This window comes from Capricornis sumatraensis, chromosome 2, assembly GCF_032405125.1.
Source record: "Capricornis sumatraensis isolate serow.1 chromosome 2, serow.2, whole genome shotgun sequence".
In the NCBI taxonomy this organism is placed as follows: domain Eukaryota; kingdom Metazoa; phylum Chordata; class Mammalia; order Artiodactyla; family Bovidae; genus Capricornis; species Capricornis sumatraensis.
This window is the reverse complement of record NC_091070.1, coordinates 200728797-200748385: the sequence shown is the minus strand read 5'-3', so window position 1 is coordinate 200748385 and position 19589 is coordinate 200728797. Positions and strand designations below refer to the sequence as shown.

Here is a 19589-nt window from a genome sequence, read left to right as displayed (position 1 = left end):
TGACAAGCAACACAGCATGGTTCAACATTACAGCGTGTATCCTGGTTCTTGTGTTCATTTAAGAGATAACCAGAACACACTAAATTTTAATACCAGAAAGAAGGCATTCCTGGCACCCCATCTTGAGCATCTAACTGCTTAAGCCACAAAGCCATCAGGCATGCCTCACAGTGGTTGGTCTGGCCTTATTTCTCAGTAAAACTCTTAGCAAGATTTCAATCTGGCCATCTAGGGAAGGAATGTCCAGCTGGCTGGTATCAGTTAAGGGCTCAGGTTAGAACAGCGCCACTGCAGGAGGTTTCATCTGTCTGCCTCATCCAGTCCTGAAACTGCAACGTAACCAAGGAAAAGCCAAAGATATGCCCCCTTGCCTTTCTGTTTTCATTGTTAGTAACGGGAGGTTCTCCCCCAGATTTTAATCTATTTCTATCTACATTGTGGCACATTCTAGATCCTGTCACCAAGATAAGTGCTCAGGGAAAGCGAAATTTTTCTTTCATCCCCCAAACTAGAGCTCCCCAGGTGTAAACCTGATTCAATAAGACTCAGATACTGACCTCCCTACTCAACCAGGAAGCCTGACTGCACAGCTTTGGGCTCAAACAGCTGACTCATTCAAGCCTATTAGGGCTCTAGGATTGGCTCAGAGGCAGCTGGACCCTCTTGTCTGTCAAATGAGTGTTGACTGACGGGGGTGGAGCACGATGGAGGTAGGAGTAGATGCTGCCCCAACTCCACCTGCCCCAGCTTCACTCAGCTGGAAGGCTCAGACCACACGAAGCAGCAGGTTCCTGCAAAGTCAGGGCCACTGGAGCATGAGGACAGTCTGTGTACATCATCTTAATGGCAGGATCACAAAAAAAGGCAAAGAACAGCTTCCAGATGACTTCAGCTAACAGTCTGAATGCCAAGCCATCCTTTCCTCTCCTTGCAGAAGTTTCAGCAACCACTATCTGGAAGCACAAGGGTGGCATAAGGCCCTTGCTCGGGACACCAGAGCCCCGGGCCTGGGACCGACTAAAGTCCCTGACCACAGCTGGCTCCCTTCTAGCCACAGCCCTACCCACCTATGGCTCCCCTGGCCCTACCCAGAAAAGGACAGGAGATGACGGGAAATTAAACACGTTGACTGTTTCTGCAGGACCTTTCAACTTGTGGAAGCACACAGAAGAATGTTGCTCTAGATCATTATTTGGTATATCAAGCCATCTAAAAGCACTGGATTGCACCTTTTCTTTACTCATACACACAAGTTACAAAGGTTTCAAACAACAGATCATTCTTTAGGCTAAGAAAACACCACCACACAAGCACCAACTTCATTTTATAATTCAAAGCTCACCAGCCCACAAAAAGAACACTATTCCTCATCTCTGAGAAACAAGGGCAGGGCAAAAGGGAATTACACTGACCAATTTTAGTGTCTGCTAAAACTAACAGTCTCTGGTTTTCCTTTTATTTTCAAGTTTTGGTTCAGAAGTGTGCGTTCAGACACTAGTGCCACCATCTTCCACCACACCTTGGTCTGGCAGCAATCATTGTTTTGCTGGGACCAATATGGTTTCTAAACATAATGCTTCTTTAGAGAGAGGAGCTACTGAGATGCTGACACCTAAACTATACTCGTTAGGTACCTTCGGTTAAAAGTTTCTTTACCTACAGATTACAATTCTTTAAATGAAATCCCAAGCCTCCCCATTTTCCTTTGGTTGTCTTTTTCACCCCAATGCCATTCTACCACTGAACCAAAACCACCTTCTTTTTGGGAGGAAGAGAGACTGCCAGACCAAAACAGACTCCCAACAGGGCCAAGCCTCACCACAGTCTTAAAAAGCACCTTGGCCTCTCAGAAGAGGACAGGGACTACTCAGAGGCTTCCCACTACAACCCCCACCCCAATCAGGCCTAACATGTTCTGTTGAAGGTGCCTGGCTAAGTAAAACAAAAACCCCAATGAAAGACTTTCCCAAAAACCAGCATCTGCTCCCAGCTTCCTATGTCAGTGCAGTGGCACGGCTGAGTCCCCGAGAACCCCAGGCCCCGTATGTCCCCATCCTGGCCGGCTGCTGCTCGGCCTCTCCACTTCACATTCACAGAATCACTTCTTGTGCAAAACAAGCAGTCTACGTAGAAAGAATGCCCTCATAGTCTAATAAAAACTGTAGAAAAATTTTGCGAGAGAGCCGCTGCTCCCTCTTTATCTGCAGAGCGAGGGCATCTGTGCGTGGACAGGGTAGGCGAGCCTGACGTTGAGAGAGTCGTTGTGCTGCACGAGGGACGTCTGCTGGTAGTGGAGCACCAGCTCCTTCAGGGAGCTGTACAGGTTGTAGGGCTCTGCGAAGCCGTAGCCCCGAGCAGTGCTGTAGATGACGCAGTGCTTCACCTCTCCGTCGGCGCTGCAACGACACAACACAGACACCACGGGGAATGAAGGCAGAGGGCAACACAAAGGGCCCCAAAGACCAGAAGTCTGAGAGCAGTTGCTCTGCAAAGCAGCAGCAGCCTTTCGTCCATCAGAGCTTGTATGATATCACACCCTTGTGTCCCCCCCGGCCCCTTCCACACTGGTCACAGAGACACCCTTCACTTCTCAAGACTTGGTGGGGCTAAAGTGGCTGGCTGCGTTCAGTCACTCAGCTCTGGACCTAAATTAGGTAAGAATGCACTGGAGAGGGCAAACCAAACCAAAAAAAAAAAATTTCATGTACAAATCAGTTGTTTTTAAAATAGTCACAAGATTGTGCAACAATCACTACTACTTCCAGAATATTTTCATCACCCCAAAAGAGAAACCACGTAGCCATCAGCATTCACTGTTTTCCTCCCTCCCCTTAGACCCTGGTGACCAGTCTACTTCCTGTCACTATGGCTTTGCCTATCCTGGACATTTTATATAAACAGAATCACACAGTATTACTCAATCTTTTGTCTGGCTACTTACACTTGGCACACCATTTTCAAAGTTCTTTTATGTGGTATCATGTATGGAGACTTGATTTCTCCTCAGGGTTGAGTAATATTCTATTGTATAGATATGCTACAATTTGGTTATCCATTCATCAATTTATGGGTCACTTGGGTTGTTAACATTTTTTGGCTATAATGAATATTTATGTACAAGTTTTTGTATGGACACATGTCTTCAGTCCTCTTAGATGTATACCTAAGAGGGGAACTGTTGAGCCATAAGTGAAACAAACTTTTTGGGAAATCCCTGGTAGTCCAGTGGCAAGGACTCTGCTTTCACGGCTATGGCCCCGGGTTCAATCCCTTGTGGGGGAACTAAGATCCCACAAGCCACATGGGCATGTACCCCCACCCTGCCTGCCAAAGAAAGTTAAACCTTTTGAGGAACTGCCAAACTGTTTTCTGAAGTGTTACACCACTTTAAATTCCTGCCAGCAGCTTTCTCCACATCCCTGTCAACACTTGTTATTGTCCATCTTTTTGATTACAGTTATCCTTGTGGTATCTCATTATAGTTTTGATTTACAGCTCCCTAATGACTAATAACAGAGAAGGCAATGCACCCCACTCCAGTACTCTTGCTGGAAAATCCCATGGGTGGAGGAGCCTGGTAGGCTGCAGTCCATGGGGTCGCTAAGAGTTGGACACGACTGAGCGACTTCCCTTTCATTTTTCACTTTCATGCATTGGAGAAGGAAATGGCAACCCATTCCAGTATTCTTGCCTGGAGAATCCCAGGGACGGGGGAGCCTGGTGGGCTGCCGTCTATGAGGTCGCACAGAGTCGGACACGACTGAAGCGACTTAACAGCTTAGCAGCAATGACTAATAATGTTGAGCATCTTTTCATATGTTTATTAACCATCTTTATATCTTCTTTAAAGAAATGTCTATTTGCCGTTGCCCATTTTTAAATTGGGGCAGTTGTCTTTTTATTAAGAGTTCTTTATGTATAGATACTAGTTGATTAGATGTATGATTTGCAAATATTTTCTCCCATTCTGTGGGTTGTCTTTCCACTTTCCCAACTGTGTCCTTTGATGCACAGTCTTTAATTGTGGGGAAGTCCAACTCATCTTTTTGTCACTCGTGCTTTTGATGTGTAAGAGACCACTGGCCATTCCAAAGTGACAAAGATTCCCGCCTATGGTCTCTAAGTGTTGTATCTTTTAGCCTTTACATTTAGTTATATGACACATTTTGAGTCAGATCTTGTATGTGCCATGAACTGGAGGTCCAAATCCATTCTTTTGCATGTGGCTCACTAGCTGTCTCAGCACCATGTGTTGAAATGACTATTTTTTCTCCTTTGAATGGTCTTGAGAACCTTGTTGAAAACAAACTGACCATAACTGTAGGGGATTATCTCTTGGCTGTCATTTCTATTCATTGATTCACATGTTTAATCTTATGTTGTGCTGTGCTTACTTACTCAGTTGTGTCTGACTCTTTGCAACCCCATGGACTGTAGACCGCCAAGGCTCCCCTGTCCACGAAATTCTCCAGGCAGGAATACTGGAGTGGGTTGCCATTTTCTTCTCCAGGTAATCTTCCCTACTCAGGGATCGAACCTGGATCTTCTGCACTGCAGGATTCTTTACCAGCAGAGCTATCAGGGAAGCCCTCAGTTCAGTTCAGTTCAGTCGCTCCGTTGTGTCCAACTCTCTGCAACCCCATGAACCACACCATGCCAGGCCTTCCTGTCCATCACCAACTCCCAGAGTCCACCTGAACCCATGTCCATTGAGTCGGTGATGTCATCCAACCATCTCATCCTCTGTCGTCCCCTTCTTCTCCTGCCCTCAATCTTTCCCAGCAGCAAGGTCTTTTCAAATGAGTCAACTCTTCCCATCAGGTGGCCAAAGTATTCGAGTTTCAGCTTCAACATTGCTCTTTCCAATGAACACCCAGGACTGATCTCCTTTAGGATGTACAGGCTGGATCTCCTTGCAGTCCAAGGGACTCTCAAGAGTCTTCTCCAACACCACAGTTCAAAAGCATCAGTTCTTTGGTGCTCAGCTTTCTTTATAGTCCAACTCTCACATCCATACATGACCACTGGAAAAAACCATAGCCTTGACTAGATGGACCTTTGTTGCCAAAGGAATGTCTCTGCTTTTTAATATGCTGTCTAGGTTGGTCATAACTTGCCTTCCAAGGAGTAAGCATCTTTTAATTTCATGGGTGCAGTCACCATCTGCAGTGATTTTGGAGCCCAGAAAGATAAAGTCAGCCACTGTTTCCCCACCTATTTCCCATGAAGTGATGGGACTGGATGCCGCTCAGTCCTGTCCAATTCTTTGCGACCCCATGGACTGCACCACGCCAGGCCTCCCTGTCCATCACCAACTCCTGGAGTTTACTCAAACTCATGTCCATTGAGTCAGTGATGCCATCCAACCATCTCATCCTCTGTCATCCCCCTCTCCTGCCTTCAATCTTTCCCAACATCAGGGTCTTTTCATCATGAGTCAGTTCTTTGCATCAGGGGGCCAAAGTATTGAGTTTCAGCTTCAACATCAGTCTTTCTAATGAATATTCAGGACTGATTTCCTTTAGGATAGACTGGTTGGATCTCCTAGCAGTCCAAGGGACTCTCAAGAGTTTTCTCCAACACCACAATTCAAAAGCATCAATTCTTCAGTGCTCAGCTTTCTTTATAGTCCAACTCTCACATCCATACGTGACTACTGGAAAAACCATAGCCTTGACTAGATGGACCTTTGTTGGCAAAGTAATGTCTCTGCTTTTTAACATGCTGTCTAGGTTGGTCATAACTTTTATCTTATTTTAGTACTTCACAATTTTAATTACTACAACTGTAGTAAGTTTTCAAATTGGGAGATGTACTTCAACTCTTTCCTGTTCCTTCAGATTATTTTAGCTGCTCTGGATCCCTCGTATTATCATATCAATTTTAAGATCAGCTTGTCATTTCTGTACAAAGCCAGCTGGTACTGTTTATGGGGATTATACCAAACACACAGATCAATGTGGAAAGTACTGCCATCTATGAACACGGGATGTTTTCCCACTTACTTAGAATTTTTTTTAAGTTGTTCCAATGATGTTTCATAGTTTTCACTGTACAGCTCTTACACTTTAAACCTAGGCATTTTATCATTTTTATGCTATTACAAATAGTACGTTTTCATTTCGTTTTCAGGTTGTTCACTGCTAGTATACAGAAATACGACCAATTTTTGTTTTCTAATCTTTTAACCTGCACCCTGGTGAATGCATGTATTAGTTCTAATAGTTTACTTCTTCCTTTCTCATCTGGATGCCTTTTCTTTTTCTTGCCTAGATGTCTCAGCTAGAATTTTCTGTACAATGATTAGAAGTGGTGAGAAAAGACATCCTTAGTCTCTTCCTGCTCTTAAAAGTACTCAGTTTTTTACCACTAAGTATGATGTCCGCTGTGGGTTTTTCATGTCCTTTATCAGGCTGAGAAATACCTGCCTATCTCTAGTTTTTTCAGTGTGTTTAAATAGGAGTGTAAAAATACTTCTTCTGAATCTACTGAAATAATTAGTAGATTTTTGTCCCTTAATCTAGTTATATGGTTTATTTACACTGATTTTTTTAATGTTGAATCAACTGGCATTCCTAAGATGAATTCTACTTGGTCATGGTTTATAATCCTTCTTATATGCTGCTGGAGTTGCTTTGCTAGTGTTTTGTTAAAGATTTTTATGTCTATATTCATAAGGAATATGCCCTCATTAAACAAACTGCGATGTATTTGCTCCAATTTTTTGGAAAAGTCTGAAAGAATTGTATTAATTCTTTTTATAATGTTTGGTAGAATTCACCAGTAAAACTAACTAGGCCTGGGGTTTTCTTTGTGGATAGTTTTTTAAATTAGTAATTCAATTTCTTTACTTATTATAGTTCTATTCAGATTTTCTACTTCCTGTTAAGTCAGTTTTGGTAGTTTGTGTGCTTCCAGGCATTTGTCTATTTCATTTAGGTTGTTTAATTTGTTAGCATATAATTATTTATAGTATTCCATCATTTTTTTTAAATCTCTGTAAGGACTACAACGAGTGTCCCCTCTTTCACCCTGATTTTACTAATTTGTGTCTTCTCTCTCTCCCGTGTGTGTGTATGTGTGTGTGTGTGTACGAGTTTAGCTTTGTTGTTGTTCAGTCATTAAGTAATGTCCAACTCTTTGCGACCCTATGGAATGCAGCATGCCAGGTTCCTATGTCCTTCACTATCTCCTGGAGTTTGCTCAAATTCACGTGCATCGAGTTGGTTTGCTCAAACTCGTGTCTACTGAGTCGGTTCATCTCATCATCTGCCACCCCCTTCTTTTGCCTTCAATCTTTCCCAGCATCAGAGTCTTTTCCAATGAGTCAGCTCTTTGCATCAGGTAGCCAAAGTCTTGGAGCTTCAGCTTCAGCATTAGTCCTTCTACTGAATATTGAGGATTGATTTCCTTTAGGACTGACTGGTTTGATCTCCTTGCTCTCCAAGGGACTCTAGAAAGTCTTTTCCAGCACCACAATTCAAAAGCATCAATTCTTTGGTGCTCAGCCTTCTTTACAGTCCAGTTGTCACATCTGTACATGACTACTAGAAAAGAGGTTATCAATTTTATTCATCCCATCATCCCATCTTCCAGTTTCATTGATTTCCTCAATTATTTTCTATTCTCTATTTTATTTACTTCTGTTCTAATCTTTATTATTCCCTTCTTTCTGCTTGTTTGGGTTTAGTTTGCTCTTCTTTTTTTCAGTTTCTTAAGGTGGAAGAAGGTAGGTTATTGATTTGAGAGCTTCAGTTATAAATTTCCCTCTTAGCACTGCTTTAGCTATATTAAGTAAGTTTCACTATTCTGTGTTTCTCTTTTAACCCAAAGTATTTTCTAATTTCCCTTGTTTTCCTTTTTTAATCTATTGGTTATTTAGGAATATGTTATTTATGGTCCACTCTGTGAATTTCCCAAATTTCCTTATTTTTTATTTCTAATTTCTTTCCATTGTGGTTATAGACAACATATTTTATATGATCTCAACCCTATTTATTGAGACTTGTGACCTAAAGTGTGGTCTAGCCTGGATAATGTTTCATGTGCACTTGAGAAAAATGTGTGTTCTGCTGTTGTTAGGTGGAGTGTTCTAAAGATGTCTCTGTGTGGATGTGGGTGAGTTAAATTGTGCCCAGCTCTTTGTGACCCCATGGACTGTAGTCCACCAGGCTCCTCTGTCCATGGAATTTTCCAGGCAAGAATACTAGAGCAGGTTGCCATTTCTTTCTCCAGGGGATCCTCCCAACCCAGGGATCAAACCTGCATCTCTTACACCTCCTGCATCGGCAGACTGGCTCCTCACCACTAGCACCACCTATGTCTAGTTGTTCTATAGAGTTTTCAAGTCTTCTGTTGATCTATATGTTCTATCCCTAATCAAATTTCTTACGCCAAACGGCAATAACAATGGAAGAATCACAACTGCTCACTACCTAACACATTCATTGTTGGCTACAGGTCTCTAGCCTGAGAAGGCTCTGGAGTTAAGCAAGTCCTTAACTTAGTCCTAAGTAAATTGAAAAATCACTATAAGCAGGCTTTCTATAGCTGCAGTGGCTGGCAAACAAGTGGAAGTCTGTGATGCCAGACTCTTTTGCTTCCAATGTCCCCCAAGGTGAACCCCAATATGATATATGACTGAAGCTGGTTTCATAGGCAACAGAAATCCACACTACTGGTCAAGTCTATGGCTAAAGGGAAGGGAAAAATAATACAGCTCCCCAAGATACTCAAGCTGTTCTCTGGTCTCTCAGGAATCACCTGAGCTGCTGAGCAGCACTTTCCACCAGCCAAGTCCACAATCCACAAGGCTGCCACCCAGGGACCTGGATAAGGGTGAGGGGCTGATGTACTGGGCTTACTGTCTTCTTTTTAACGTTCTTACAGATCTCAGATCCCACAAGAGCCATCTTCTCCTGCCATTTCCACCCAGATAACTTGAGGATCTGAGCCCAGGTCACAAAAAAATGAAACGTTTCAAGTAGCTCTATCCAGGAATAACACTAATCCAATACCTCCCTTACGTTTTGCTCACAGACACCCCACTATTCATCCTTTCCACGTCCAGCTCAACACCATCTCTTCCACAAAATCTCGCAAACCTTTCTCCAGCAAACTCAGTTTTTCATGCACACAGCCTACTGGTGATACCTATATCACGGTGATTTCATTTATCTTGGATATTTAACTGTGAAATGAAGAAAGCGTGGTGCCAAAAAAAAAAAAACAATGTGGGTTTTGAAACCAGGTAAAGCTGGATTCAAACTCTGCATGACAGAGATAGATAGCTAAGGATAAGATGATCATGTAAAGCACTCTGTTAATACAAGTGTCTTTTGTCTAGCCTCACCACTTTGTCCTCAAATCATCTGTGATCCTTGCTTGCCTCTGGCATGTCCAGCAGAAGCATCATTATCATAATAATATTAGTAAACAACATTTACTTATTATGTTCCAGCACTGATCAAAGCATATTATATCACATATATTAACTCATGTGATAGTTTAGAAATCTACTTAATAATATTATTAAGATTATTAATATCTATTAAGTAGATATTATTATTATGCTTCTTTTATAGATAAAGAAACTAGGAAAAGAAAAGTTAAATAATTTGCCCTAGGTCACATGTATGGTTAAGTAGTAGTATCAGGATTTGAATCCTATATATCTGATCCCAAAGCTTCTCTCATGACCATCAATATATACCTCCTCTCTAGGTATGGTCATTGTCAATGAAAACATATTAATAGCAAAAAATATATACATATATTCTTTAAAAAGGCAACTGTTTTATATATATATATGCTATATAATTATATTATATATATATATATATATATATATGAAACAGCAAAATCTGACTGAGGCATAATTAGTTGTCCCTAGAATTTCACTTTCCATTAAAAAGAAAATAAGCTTTTCCAAACAGTCATAAGAAAACATCCAACATTTTCTATCACTAACTCAAAACAATACTATTTAAGTACAAAACTTAGATAGTTTTTCTTCTGAAGTAAAAACAGTTCTATTTAATCAAGTCTTCATAATCTGACAATGGAAGCCAAGTTAGGCATGCAGGAGACTATTAAGAATTACATGATCTTTTCAATTGAAAAATCTCCAATTATTTTTCAGATAACCTGAAATCCAACAACAAACAACTGCAGGGCCTAGCCTGCTTACCATTTAAATTAAAATCCCCCAAATAATTTCAGGTTATATATCTCCTAAAGCAACTAACTTTTCTTTATACAAATATTAAAGGTCTAAGCCATGGTTACTCATTTTACCATACTTCAACTAATTTGATCTGAACTTTATGAGTGGTTGATTTTCTATTAATCAATGTAGAAGTTTTCAAAAGGTCATATCCCCAGAGAAGACTTACACCACAGAGCAAGCATAACATCCTTTCTTGCTACTCTCACGGATTAAGAATGCACCGTCAGGTTTCCCATAAAGCAAGTCCTCTGCTTGTACTCGGTTGATATCCTCAACAAACCAGGTTTTCTCATCATAATGGGGCAGGTTTTCATCTTCCTCATTGATAAAATAGGTCCTAAAAATTAAATGTTAAAATATTATTCTAACAATCAGTTTACTTTTATCTAAAAGCAAATTCATGAATAAAACTCTTCTAAATCTTAACCACAAAATGACAAAGTAGAATTGCAAGTAGTTGGATTTTTTAAAAAGAATTTCCAAAAATAAGATAAAAAAAATTTCATTATTTGCTATCATGCAGAAAGCACAAGATTCATGTGTCTCACCCAAGACTCTGACTCCTGACTTCTAAATAAGCGATGCTTAAGTATCCAGGTTTCATATGGCTTGGCAGGTCTGTGAACTCAAGTGCCTATAGCATACTCATGAAGCAAATCAATTTAAAGAGGTGCAAAGGCCTTGATTCAAATGTCCTCAAATAACAGAGAGGACATTTGCTCAAGTAACTCAGGCCTTATGTCTTACACTGGGAACAAAGCCCTCTGACGGAAAGGTACAGTGAGAACTTACTCATCAGCATCCTCATTCTTGATTCCCAGCCAGGCATTTAGGCGCTTCTGTCTCACTCCTTTGTGATTGAGCCACCTACCAGAAGAAAGACACCAGTGTCAGCATAGGTGCAAAGTAGACACATCCAAGCCAACCAAACATCCAGGCGCAGGAGCTTGGTTTCCCCAGTGCCACTAAGAATGGCCAGAGATTTCCCTAAATTTAATAGTTTCTCTATTACTTTTCCTTCAACTTTCAGCAAAAAGGCAGAAACAGAAAGCTACTTGAAATTAGGCACGTCCCTCATTTTTCACTTTCCTCTTCTAGGAGGTTATATCACCACAAGCACACATATCCTTGCACTCAAACACCACGGGACAGTTGTTTTTGAAATTGTTAGTTAGGTGAGCGTGTGTCACCTTTGCAATCTCCACTGAGCCACAGGATGCAATTCCTCCATGACCTACTGTTAATACATTGAGTTTAAAATTCTAAAACAGAATTTCAAGGTCTATTTTTACACGCAAAGCAAGCCACGAGAAATTCAGGGTAGCAATCTGAGTAATTAATGCAAATTTATTTCATCACCAGGAAAATCACAGTATTTTTAAATATACCAACATTTTAGATGTAAAATGATATAAACCATTTCATTTAGCTTCACTGAGATGGACGATGGCCTAAAACTTGAGTATAAAAACTCTTTCATTCATCACCATCCCCCAACCAAGCCCCTGTTCATTCAGATCTCATCATAAACATCTCCTCGGGGAGGACTACCCTAATTGTCCCACCTAAGGCAGTCCACCAGTCACTCTCTACACTTTTCCTTATTTTCCTTATCATGTATAAAACAATACATTCTAGAGACAAAACCTGAACAAAGCATCATCCAACTAGCATTCTATTACTAATTATGTGGTCCTTTTTTGTTTGCTTATGCTAAAAAAGATATAAAGTTGAAGTTATAACATAAATTCAGTGCACATACGATGAACTTATTCTCTTTATCTTCAGTTTCATTTTGAACTTAAAATCTCTAATCAAACTATAATTGTGTTTACTATCTACTATGTCCAGTGAAAACAGTGTCAGACTTTATTTTTGGGGGCTCCAAAATCACTGCAGATGGTGACTGCAGCCATGAAATTAAAAGATGCTTATTCCTTAGAAGGAAAGTTATGACCAACCTTGATAGCATATTCAAAAGCAGAGACATTACTTTGCCAACAAAGGTCCGTCTAGTCAAGGCTATGGTTTTTCCAGTGGTCAGGTATGGATGTGAGAGTTGGACTGTGAAGAAAGCTGAGCACCGAAGAACTGATGCTTTTGAACTGTGGTGTTGGAGAAGACTCTTGAGAGTCCCTTGGACTGCAAGGAGATCCAACCAGTCCATTCTAAAGGAGATCAGCCCTGGGTGTTCTTTGGAAGGAATGATGCTAAAGCTGAAACTCCAGTACTTTGGCCACCTCATGTGAAGAGTTGACTCATTGGAAAAGACTCTGATGCTGGGAGGGATTGGGGGCAGGAGGAGAAGGGGATGACAGAGTATGAGATGGCTGGATGGCATCACCGACTCGATGGACATGAGTCTGAGCGAACTCCGGGAGTTGGTGATAGACAGGGAGGCCTGGAGTGCTGCGATTCATGGGGTCACAAAGAGTCAGCCACGACTGAGCGACTGAACTGAACTGAACTGATGACATTTCACTTAGTTTGTATCAGTTAGGGTCTTAGCTAGAAGGATAAGGCACAGTCAAACTGGCAGCTGAGGAGAGTTCACTATTTACAAAGGCCAGGAGATGTTTTAGAGAAACTCCCTGGGGCTAGCAACAGTGTGAGGCCAAGGTATCCTAGAATTGAAGAATCGGCTGTAGACAGCCGTGACTTGAAGCCAGAGAGTACCATTTGGGGAGTGCCACCTTTGGTAGAAAATGAGGACACAGCCATCTCATAGGGATCACAAGGGGAAGAAGTTAGAATATAAAATATTCTTACTTTCCTTTCCTTCTGCCCTCTCATCTCCTGCCTGTGCCTTCAAATGGCCAAAGCTAATGAGAAGCCAGAGGGCAAAGAGATCCGTTTTCTTATGCACAGAGCAGGGTAGAAAAAGAAGAACAGAAATTGTGAAGGCAAATGGAAAATTCCAGCACACCCAATGAAATGGATTAACTTTAAGCGGACTTTTTTTTCCCAGAACCTATGATCCTCTGATAAAGAGATGGCTTCCTGTACTCAAGGACTGTTTGCACAGCATAAGAGGATGGCTTATTTAGGATACATTTTAAGGTAAGATTAAACTAACTTTTCTAGTCACAATCTGTATCTTAACTGAACAATTATTGGCATGGTAATATCCTTCAGAATTCCTTCACACTGCTGCCACATCTCGCCACTCTAATTTTATATTTGGGAAGTTGAATGTGTAAGATGATATTTATTCAAATTAAGTTTTATGATACTCAATGTGGATCATAGTTTCAATCTCCTGAAATCTTTCTAGTCTCTAATATCTTATCATCTATCTGATCAGCTGTTTCTCCCAGCTTTTAAAAATATGATCAACTGCTAATGACCATCTAATTTTTGATAACAATGTTACTTAGGGCATTGCTGTGGATGGACTGATGCACACTACACAGAGCCTATTCTAGGATGGCAGTAAGTCATAGTTTATCAGTCAAGTTAGACTAAGTTGTATTATGGCAAGTTATTCTTTATTTTGAATTTATGAATTTAGGTTTATGAAAACCAGGAAAAGGAAGCAATAATCATGAAAACTAACTCCTAATGGAAAAGAATTGCAAATGAACCCCTTTTATAAAAAAGGAATTTTAAAGGATTTTAGGAAATTCCCTGGTGGTTCAGTGGTTAGGACTTGGCACTTTCACTGTCGTGGGCCTGGCTTCAATCCCCGATTGGGGAACCAAGATCCTGCAAGCCACGGATGGCAAGCAAAAAATAAAATTAAAATAAATAAAGGCTTTTATATTTAAGAAATATTTTATTCTAAAGAATAGCAAGGAGAGATAAGAAAGCCTTCCTCAGCGATCAATGCAAAGAAATAGAGGAAAACAACAGAATGGGAAAGACTAGAGATCTCTTCAAGAAACTTAAAGATACCAAGGGAACATTTCATGCAAAGATGGGCTCGATAAAGGACAGAAATAGTATATGACCTGACAGAAGTAGAAGATATTAAGAAGGGGTGGCAAGAATACAAAGAAGAACTGTACAAAATGATCTTCACGACCCAGATAATCACGATGGTGTGATCACTCACCTGGAGCCAGATCCTGGAATGTGAAGTCAAGTGGGCCTCAGGAACCATCACTAAGAACAAAGCTAGTGGAGGGGATGGAATTCCAGTTGAACTATTTCAAATCCTAAAAGATGATGCTGTGAAAGTGCTGCGCTCAATATCTCAGCAAATTTGGAAAACTCAGCAGTGGCCACAGGATGGAAAAGGTCAGTTTTCATTCCAATCCCAAAGAAGGGCAATGACAAAGAATGCTCAAACTACTGCACAACTGCACTCACACACGCTAGTAAAGTAATGCTCAAAATTCTCCAAGCCAGGCTTCAGCAATACATGAACCGTGAACTTCCAGATGTTCAAGTTGGATTTAGAAAAGGCAGAGGAACCAGAGATTGAACTGCCAACATCCACTGGATCATTGAAAAAGCCAGCGAGTTCCAGAAAAACATCTATTTCTGCTTTATTGACTATGCCAAAGCCTTTGACTGTGTGGATCACAACAAACTGTGGAAAATTCTTCAAGAGATAGGAATACCAGACCACCCGACCTGCCTTTTGAGAAATCTGTATGCAGGTCAGGAAGCAACAGTTAGAACTGGACGTGGAACAACAGACTGGTTCCAAATAGGAAAAGGAGTACGTCAAGGCTGTATATTGTCACCCTGCTTATTTAACTTACATGTAGAGTACATCATGAGAAATGTTGGGCTGGATGAAGCACAAGGTGGAATCAAGATTTCTGGGAGAAATATCAATAACCTCAGATATGCAGATGACACCACCCTTATGGCAGAAAGTGAAGAACTAAAGAGCCTCCTGATGAAAGTGAAAGAGGAGAGTGAAAAAGTTGGCTTAAAACTCAACATTCAGAAAACTAAAATCATGGCATCCAGTCCCATCACTTCATGGCAAATAGATGGGGAAACAGTGGAAACAGTGGCTGACTTTATTTTTGGGGGCTCCAAAATCACTGCAGATGGTGACTGCAGCCATGAAATTAAAAGACACTTATTCCTTGGAGGGAAAGTTATGACCAACCTAGAGTTATGACCAATCATATTAAAAAGCAGAGACATTACTTTGCCAACAAAAGTCCATCTAGTCAAGGCTATGGTTTTTCCTGTGGTCATGTATGGATGTGAGAGTTGGACTATAAAGAAAGCTGAGCATCAAAGAATTGATGCTTTTGAGCTGTGGTGTTGGAGAAGACTCTTGAAGGTCCCTTGGACTGCAAGGAGGTCCAACCAGTCCATCCTAAAGGAGATCAGTCCTGGGTGTTCACTGGAAAAACTGATGTTGAAGCTGAAACTCCAAACTTTGGCCACCTGATGAGAAAAGCTAACCCATTTGAAAAGACCCTGATGCTGGGAAAGATTGAGGGCAGGAGGCGAAGGGGACGACAGAGGATGAGATGGTTGGATGGCATCACTGACTCAATGGACATGAGTTTGTATAGGCTCCGGGAGTTGGTGATGGACAAGGGAGGCCTGGTGTGCTGCAGTTAATGGGGTTGCAAAGAGTTGGACACGACTGAGTGACTGAACTGAACTGACTTATTTTATATTTAAGAAATGAAATCCTGATTTAAGCATTCAAGAATATTCTAGAAACAGTACATTGGAATCTCAGCAGAAGAAAAATCTCAAAAAGTCCTTATGGGCTATATATATAGCAAGAAATCAGAGAAATGGCTACATGCAAAGAGGACTTGATGAACTAATGACAATCTCTTCTTACGTGAGGCAGAATTCCAACCTATTCCAACTTCAAAACAGGACCAAAGAGAGGTCATATTCAGTATCAGGTAGCAGTACAACCAGTCTCTTCCAGGACTGACTATACAGTTTCAGTGTTAGAGCAGATCAAGCCCATCAATCCTAGTGCTGTCTTTGGTAGAAACATCAAAGCATGGAGTATGGACACTGGACTGTTCTCCCTGAAGCAATGGTTCCAAAAGAGGTAATGGTTTCTGTGTCTCCCTAAACATTCTAGCAGGATATAAATAGGTCATGGCTTATCACCCATGATGGTACCTAAATTCTATTTTATATTTAGCTTACAGAACTTGTTAAAGGAATTTTCAAGGTCTAGTTTGCCATACTTAGTCATGCATCTAGAAATGGTAGGTTTCTCAGTATCTCATCACTTTCCAGGGCAAAGAAATGCTTCCATTCATTCCTCTGGTCCATGGCACAGCCTTCAGGGGCTTTTCTTTAGCTTCATCATGTGACCAGAACCATATAAATATTCCAAGAGTAGACACACCCTACTTGTACACAAAGCCACCTCCTGGCCTTGCTTCCCAAGCTCTTCTGATGCTATGTGTGCTTGCTTGACTCTCAGTGGCCACAGTAGCAAACTGAAAGATCTCTAGAGGAGTGTTATTAAAAACTACTCAGTAATTGTTTGCTTCCGAAACAATCACCTTAAATTTTCCTCTCCTAAAACTCAACAGCCAATGTTCCAACCTTTAAACTTGTATTTTATCCCCTCCCTCCTTCTCACACAAAGAAACCCTGAAGTCTATAGAAAACCCAGTCAGAGGTCTTTACTTTGCCTCCTCCTGCCAAGGAGTGTGAACCGTGTTACATGCGCGAAAGTCACCCATAAACATATTACAAAACAGTCTGTTCATTACCTAGAACTAAACCTAATACAATTTCTTTCTCACTGATGATCTCCTTCTATGAAGCAGTCATCTGGCCTAAAAATCTAATCCATATATCTTGTTCTGATAATATATCTTTCCATCTATATTTAGATAATATCCCTATATATAGCTAAATCATATAATATTCCATCACTCCTCAGGTGTGCCATTTTTCATAAGTGTTTTCAAACATTTCTATTACTTAAATATAGAATTTTTTCCTTAAAAATAAAAACTCTTCAGTGGACCATTCTGTATACTTACTTGTAGGTTCCCACTTTTAGTTTCCTTGCCTGTCAGGGGTAATTTCTATTTCTACAGTTTTTCTAGGTAACCAAAGATTCTGGGTTTTATGTTTTAGGCAAACTTTAATTAATCTGCACTTTTTACGCTCCATCACTGTTCATTTGTATGGATTACAGCCCTACCTCCTGATCCCCACACACTTGACTTTAGTGGACTGTAACACCCTACTACTAACAGGACCACTCTCCTAAATTCTTACAGTCCCACTGGCCAGGTCTCAATTACAAATCTCTTCTTCTACCTCTAATGTCTCTCATGCAGCAGGATCAGGTGTTGCCGGGGTGTCCTCCCCACAGGCCCAGAATACTCACACAAGGTGCTGATCTCTGATCTTGCGCAGCTGGATCAGGTCAGGTTTGATACTATTCATTTTTTTGTCTATTTCTCGGTTATCCAAAGCTTGTTTCTTCAAATCCTGTTCGAGACGCATTTTGCTATCATGAATCTCACCCAGACGTGATTTCAACTTGTCATAATTCATCATAATTCTGTGAAAATATTTGACATATTAAGGCTAAAACAGAAACCAAGCAGAAGCGTTCTACAGTGTGCACACGGTCCTAACACCCTCAATGCGGTGGACATCTGCTGTTTTTGCCTGGCACATATTTATTCTCACCCCTCTGGGAAGAGCACCGTCATGTTCCCTGTAGGGAAGGGCTCCTGTTCCCATCTCAGATTCACTGGTGAAGATCCACACAACCCCTCCTGGCCAAGAAGACTGTTCTGTTCCATCCTACCCCTGCCTCAGGCCACAGTGACTTGTTCAGAAAGCAGAATAATGGCCAAACTGACCCAATGACAGTCAAATCTAGGGCTCTTGCTAGAAATATTGTAGACAGATTCTCTCTTTCCACCAAGATTGTTAAGTTGTTAACATGTGATTCTAGGCCTCCCAACAGTTTATACTACTGCCTTGAAGGGAAAGCCTGCCTGAGGATGAAGCCAACACAGAAGAAAACTGAGCCAACAGACAGAGAACAAGGAGAATCCTGATGATGTTGTTTGGGCCCTGGACCCAGCCATGAATGAACAAGTAAAGCTGGGTTACTGTGTGAACTAAATGTGCTCATAACATGTGAAAGGACCAAACAGTGTCTGGGACATCTTGGTAAGCACTCAGTAGATGATGACCCTAAGCTTTTCCACCACACAAAGTTTTGCCGTCCTCTGAACCCTAAGGCAACAACTGCCCGTTACTCACTTGTCACTCAATAATAAACAGTTTCATATTACCATTAAAACTTCATCATGATACTTTAACTCTCTATGCAACTAAACTACAAGTTCTTTTCCATTTCTTCACTATTAATAATGGTCACTTATTGGTACTGTAATGTCAAGATACTCACACACACTCACACATATATACAGCTTTCTCTACCATAAAGTGTATGTGTGTATTACTTAGTCCTCAGAGCATTTCAACAAGATTTTATCCACACTTTTACGGAGAAAGAAACAAGTCCAGAGAGTTAGTAACTCAATGAAGGCAACACAGCCAGGTGGCGCTAATGGTAAAGAACACACCTGTTAATGCAGGAGACAGGGGTTCCATCTCTGGATCAGGAAGATCCCCGGAAGAAGGGCATGACAACCCACTCCAGTATTCTTGCCTGGAGAATCCCATGGACAGAGGAGCCTAGTGGGCTACAGTCCATGGGGTCGCAGAGTTGGACACAACTGAAGTGACTTAGCATGCATGCACAGAATTTAAGCCCATGGTTTAAGCCATTAAACACAAAAAGAAATGTAAAAAGGCAAAATGGTTGTCTGAGGAGGTCTTACAAATAGCTGTGAAAAGAAGAGAAGCAAAAGGCAAACAAGAAAAGGAAAAAGATACACCCACTTGAATGCAGAGTTCCAAAGCACAGCAATGAGAGATAAGAAAGCCTTCCTCAGTGACCAATGCAAAGAAATAGAGGAAAACAAAAGAATGGAAAAGACTAGAGATCTCTTCAAAATTAGAGATACCAAGGGAACATTTTATGCAAAGATGGGCTTGATAAAGGACAGAAATGGTATGGACCTAACAGAAGCAGAAAATATTAAGAGAGGTGGCAAAAATACACAGAAGAACTATACAAAAAAGATCTTCATGACCCAGATAATCATGATGGTGTGATCACTGACCTAGACCCAGACATCCTGGAGTGCAAAGCAGAGCAGGCCTTAGAAAGCATCACTACGGACAAAGCTAGTGGAGGTGATGGAATTCCAGTTGAGCTATTTCAAATCCTAAAAGATGATGCTGTGAAAGTGCTGCACTCAATATCTCAGCAAATTTGGAAAACTCAGTAGTGGCCACAGAACTAGAAACGGTCAGTTTTCGTTCCAGTCCCCAAAAAAGGCAATGCCAAAGAATGCTCAAACTA

General features: G+C 41.0%; 1 protein-coding gene across 4 annotated transcripts in view; it reads right to left on the bottom strand.

Moving 5' to 3' along the window:
• Positions 1-2197: 2197 nt before the first annotated feature.
• Positions 2198-19589, bottom strand: part of PIK3R3 (phosphoinositide-3-kinase regulatory subunit 3) — a 110273-nt gene continuing 92881 nt past the window's right edge. For 2 of the 4 annotated variants that reach the window (XM_068964360.1, XM_068964357.1), the window contains 4 exons: positions 17526-17702; positions 11021-11095; positions 10395-10565; positions 2198-2396 (listed from right to left, as the gene is read on the bottom strand). In XM_068964360.1, coding sequence (XP_068820461.1) covers positions 2198-2396; positions 10395-10565; positions 11021-11095; positions 17526-17702 — 622 coding nt within the window. The remainder of the gene's footprint in view (positions 2397-10394; positions 10566-11020; positions 11096-17525; positions 17703-19589) is intronic. The other 2 variants (XM_068964358.1, XM_068964359.1) reach the window with 2 other exon arrangements.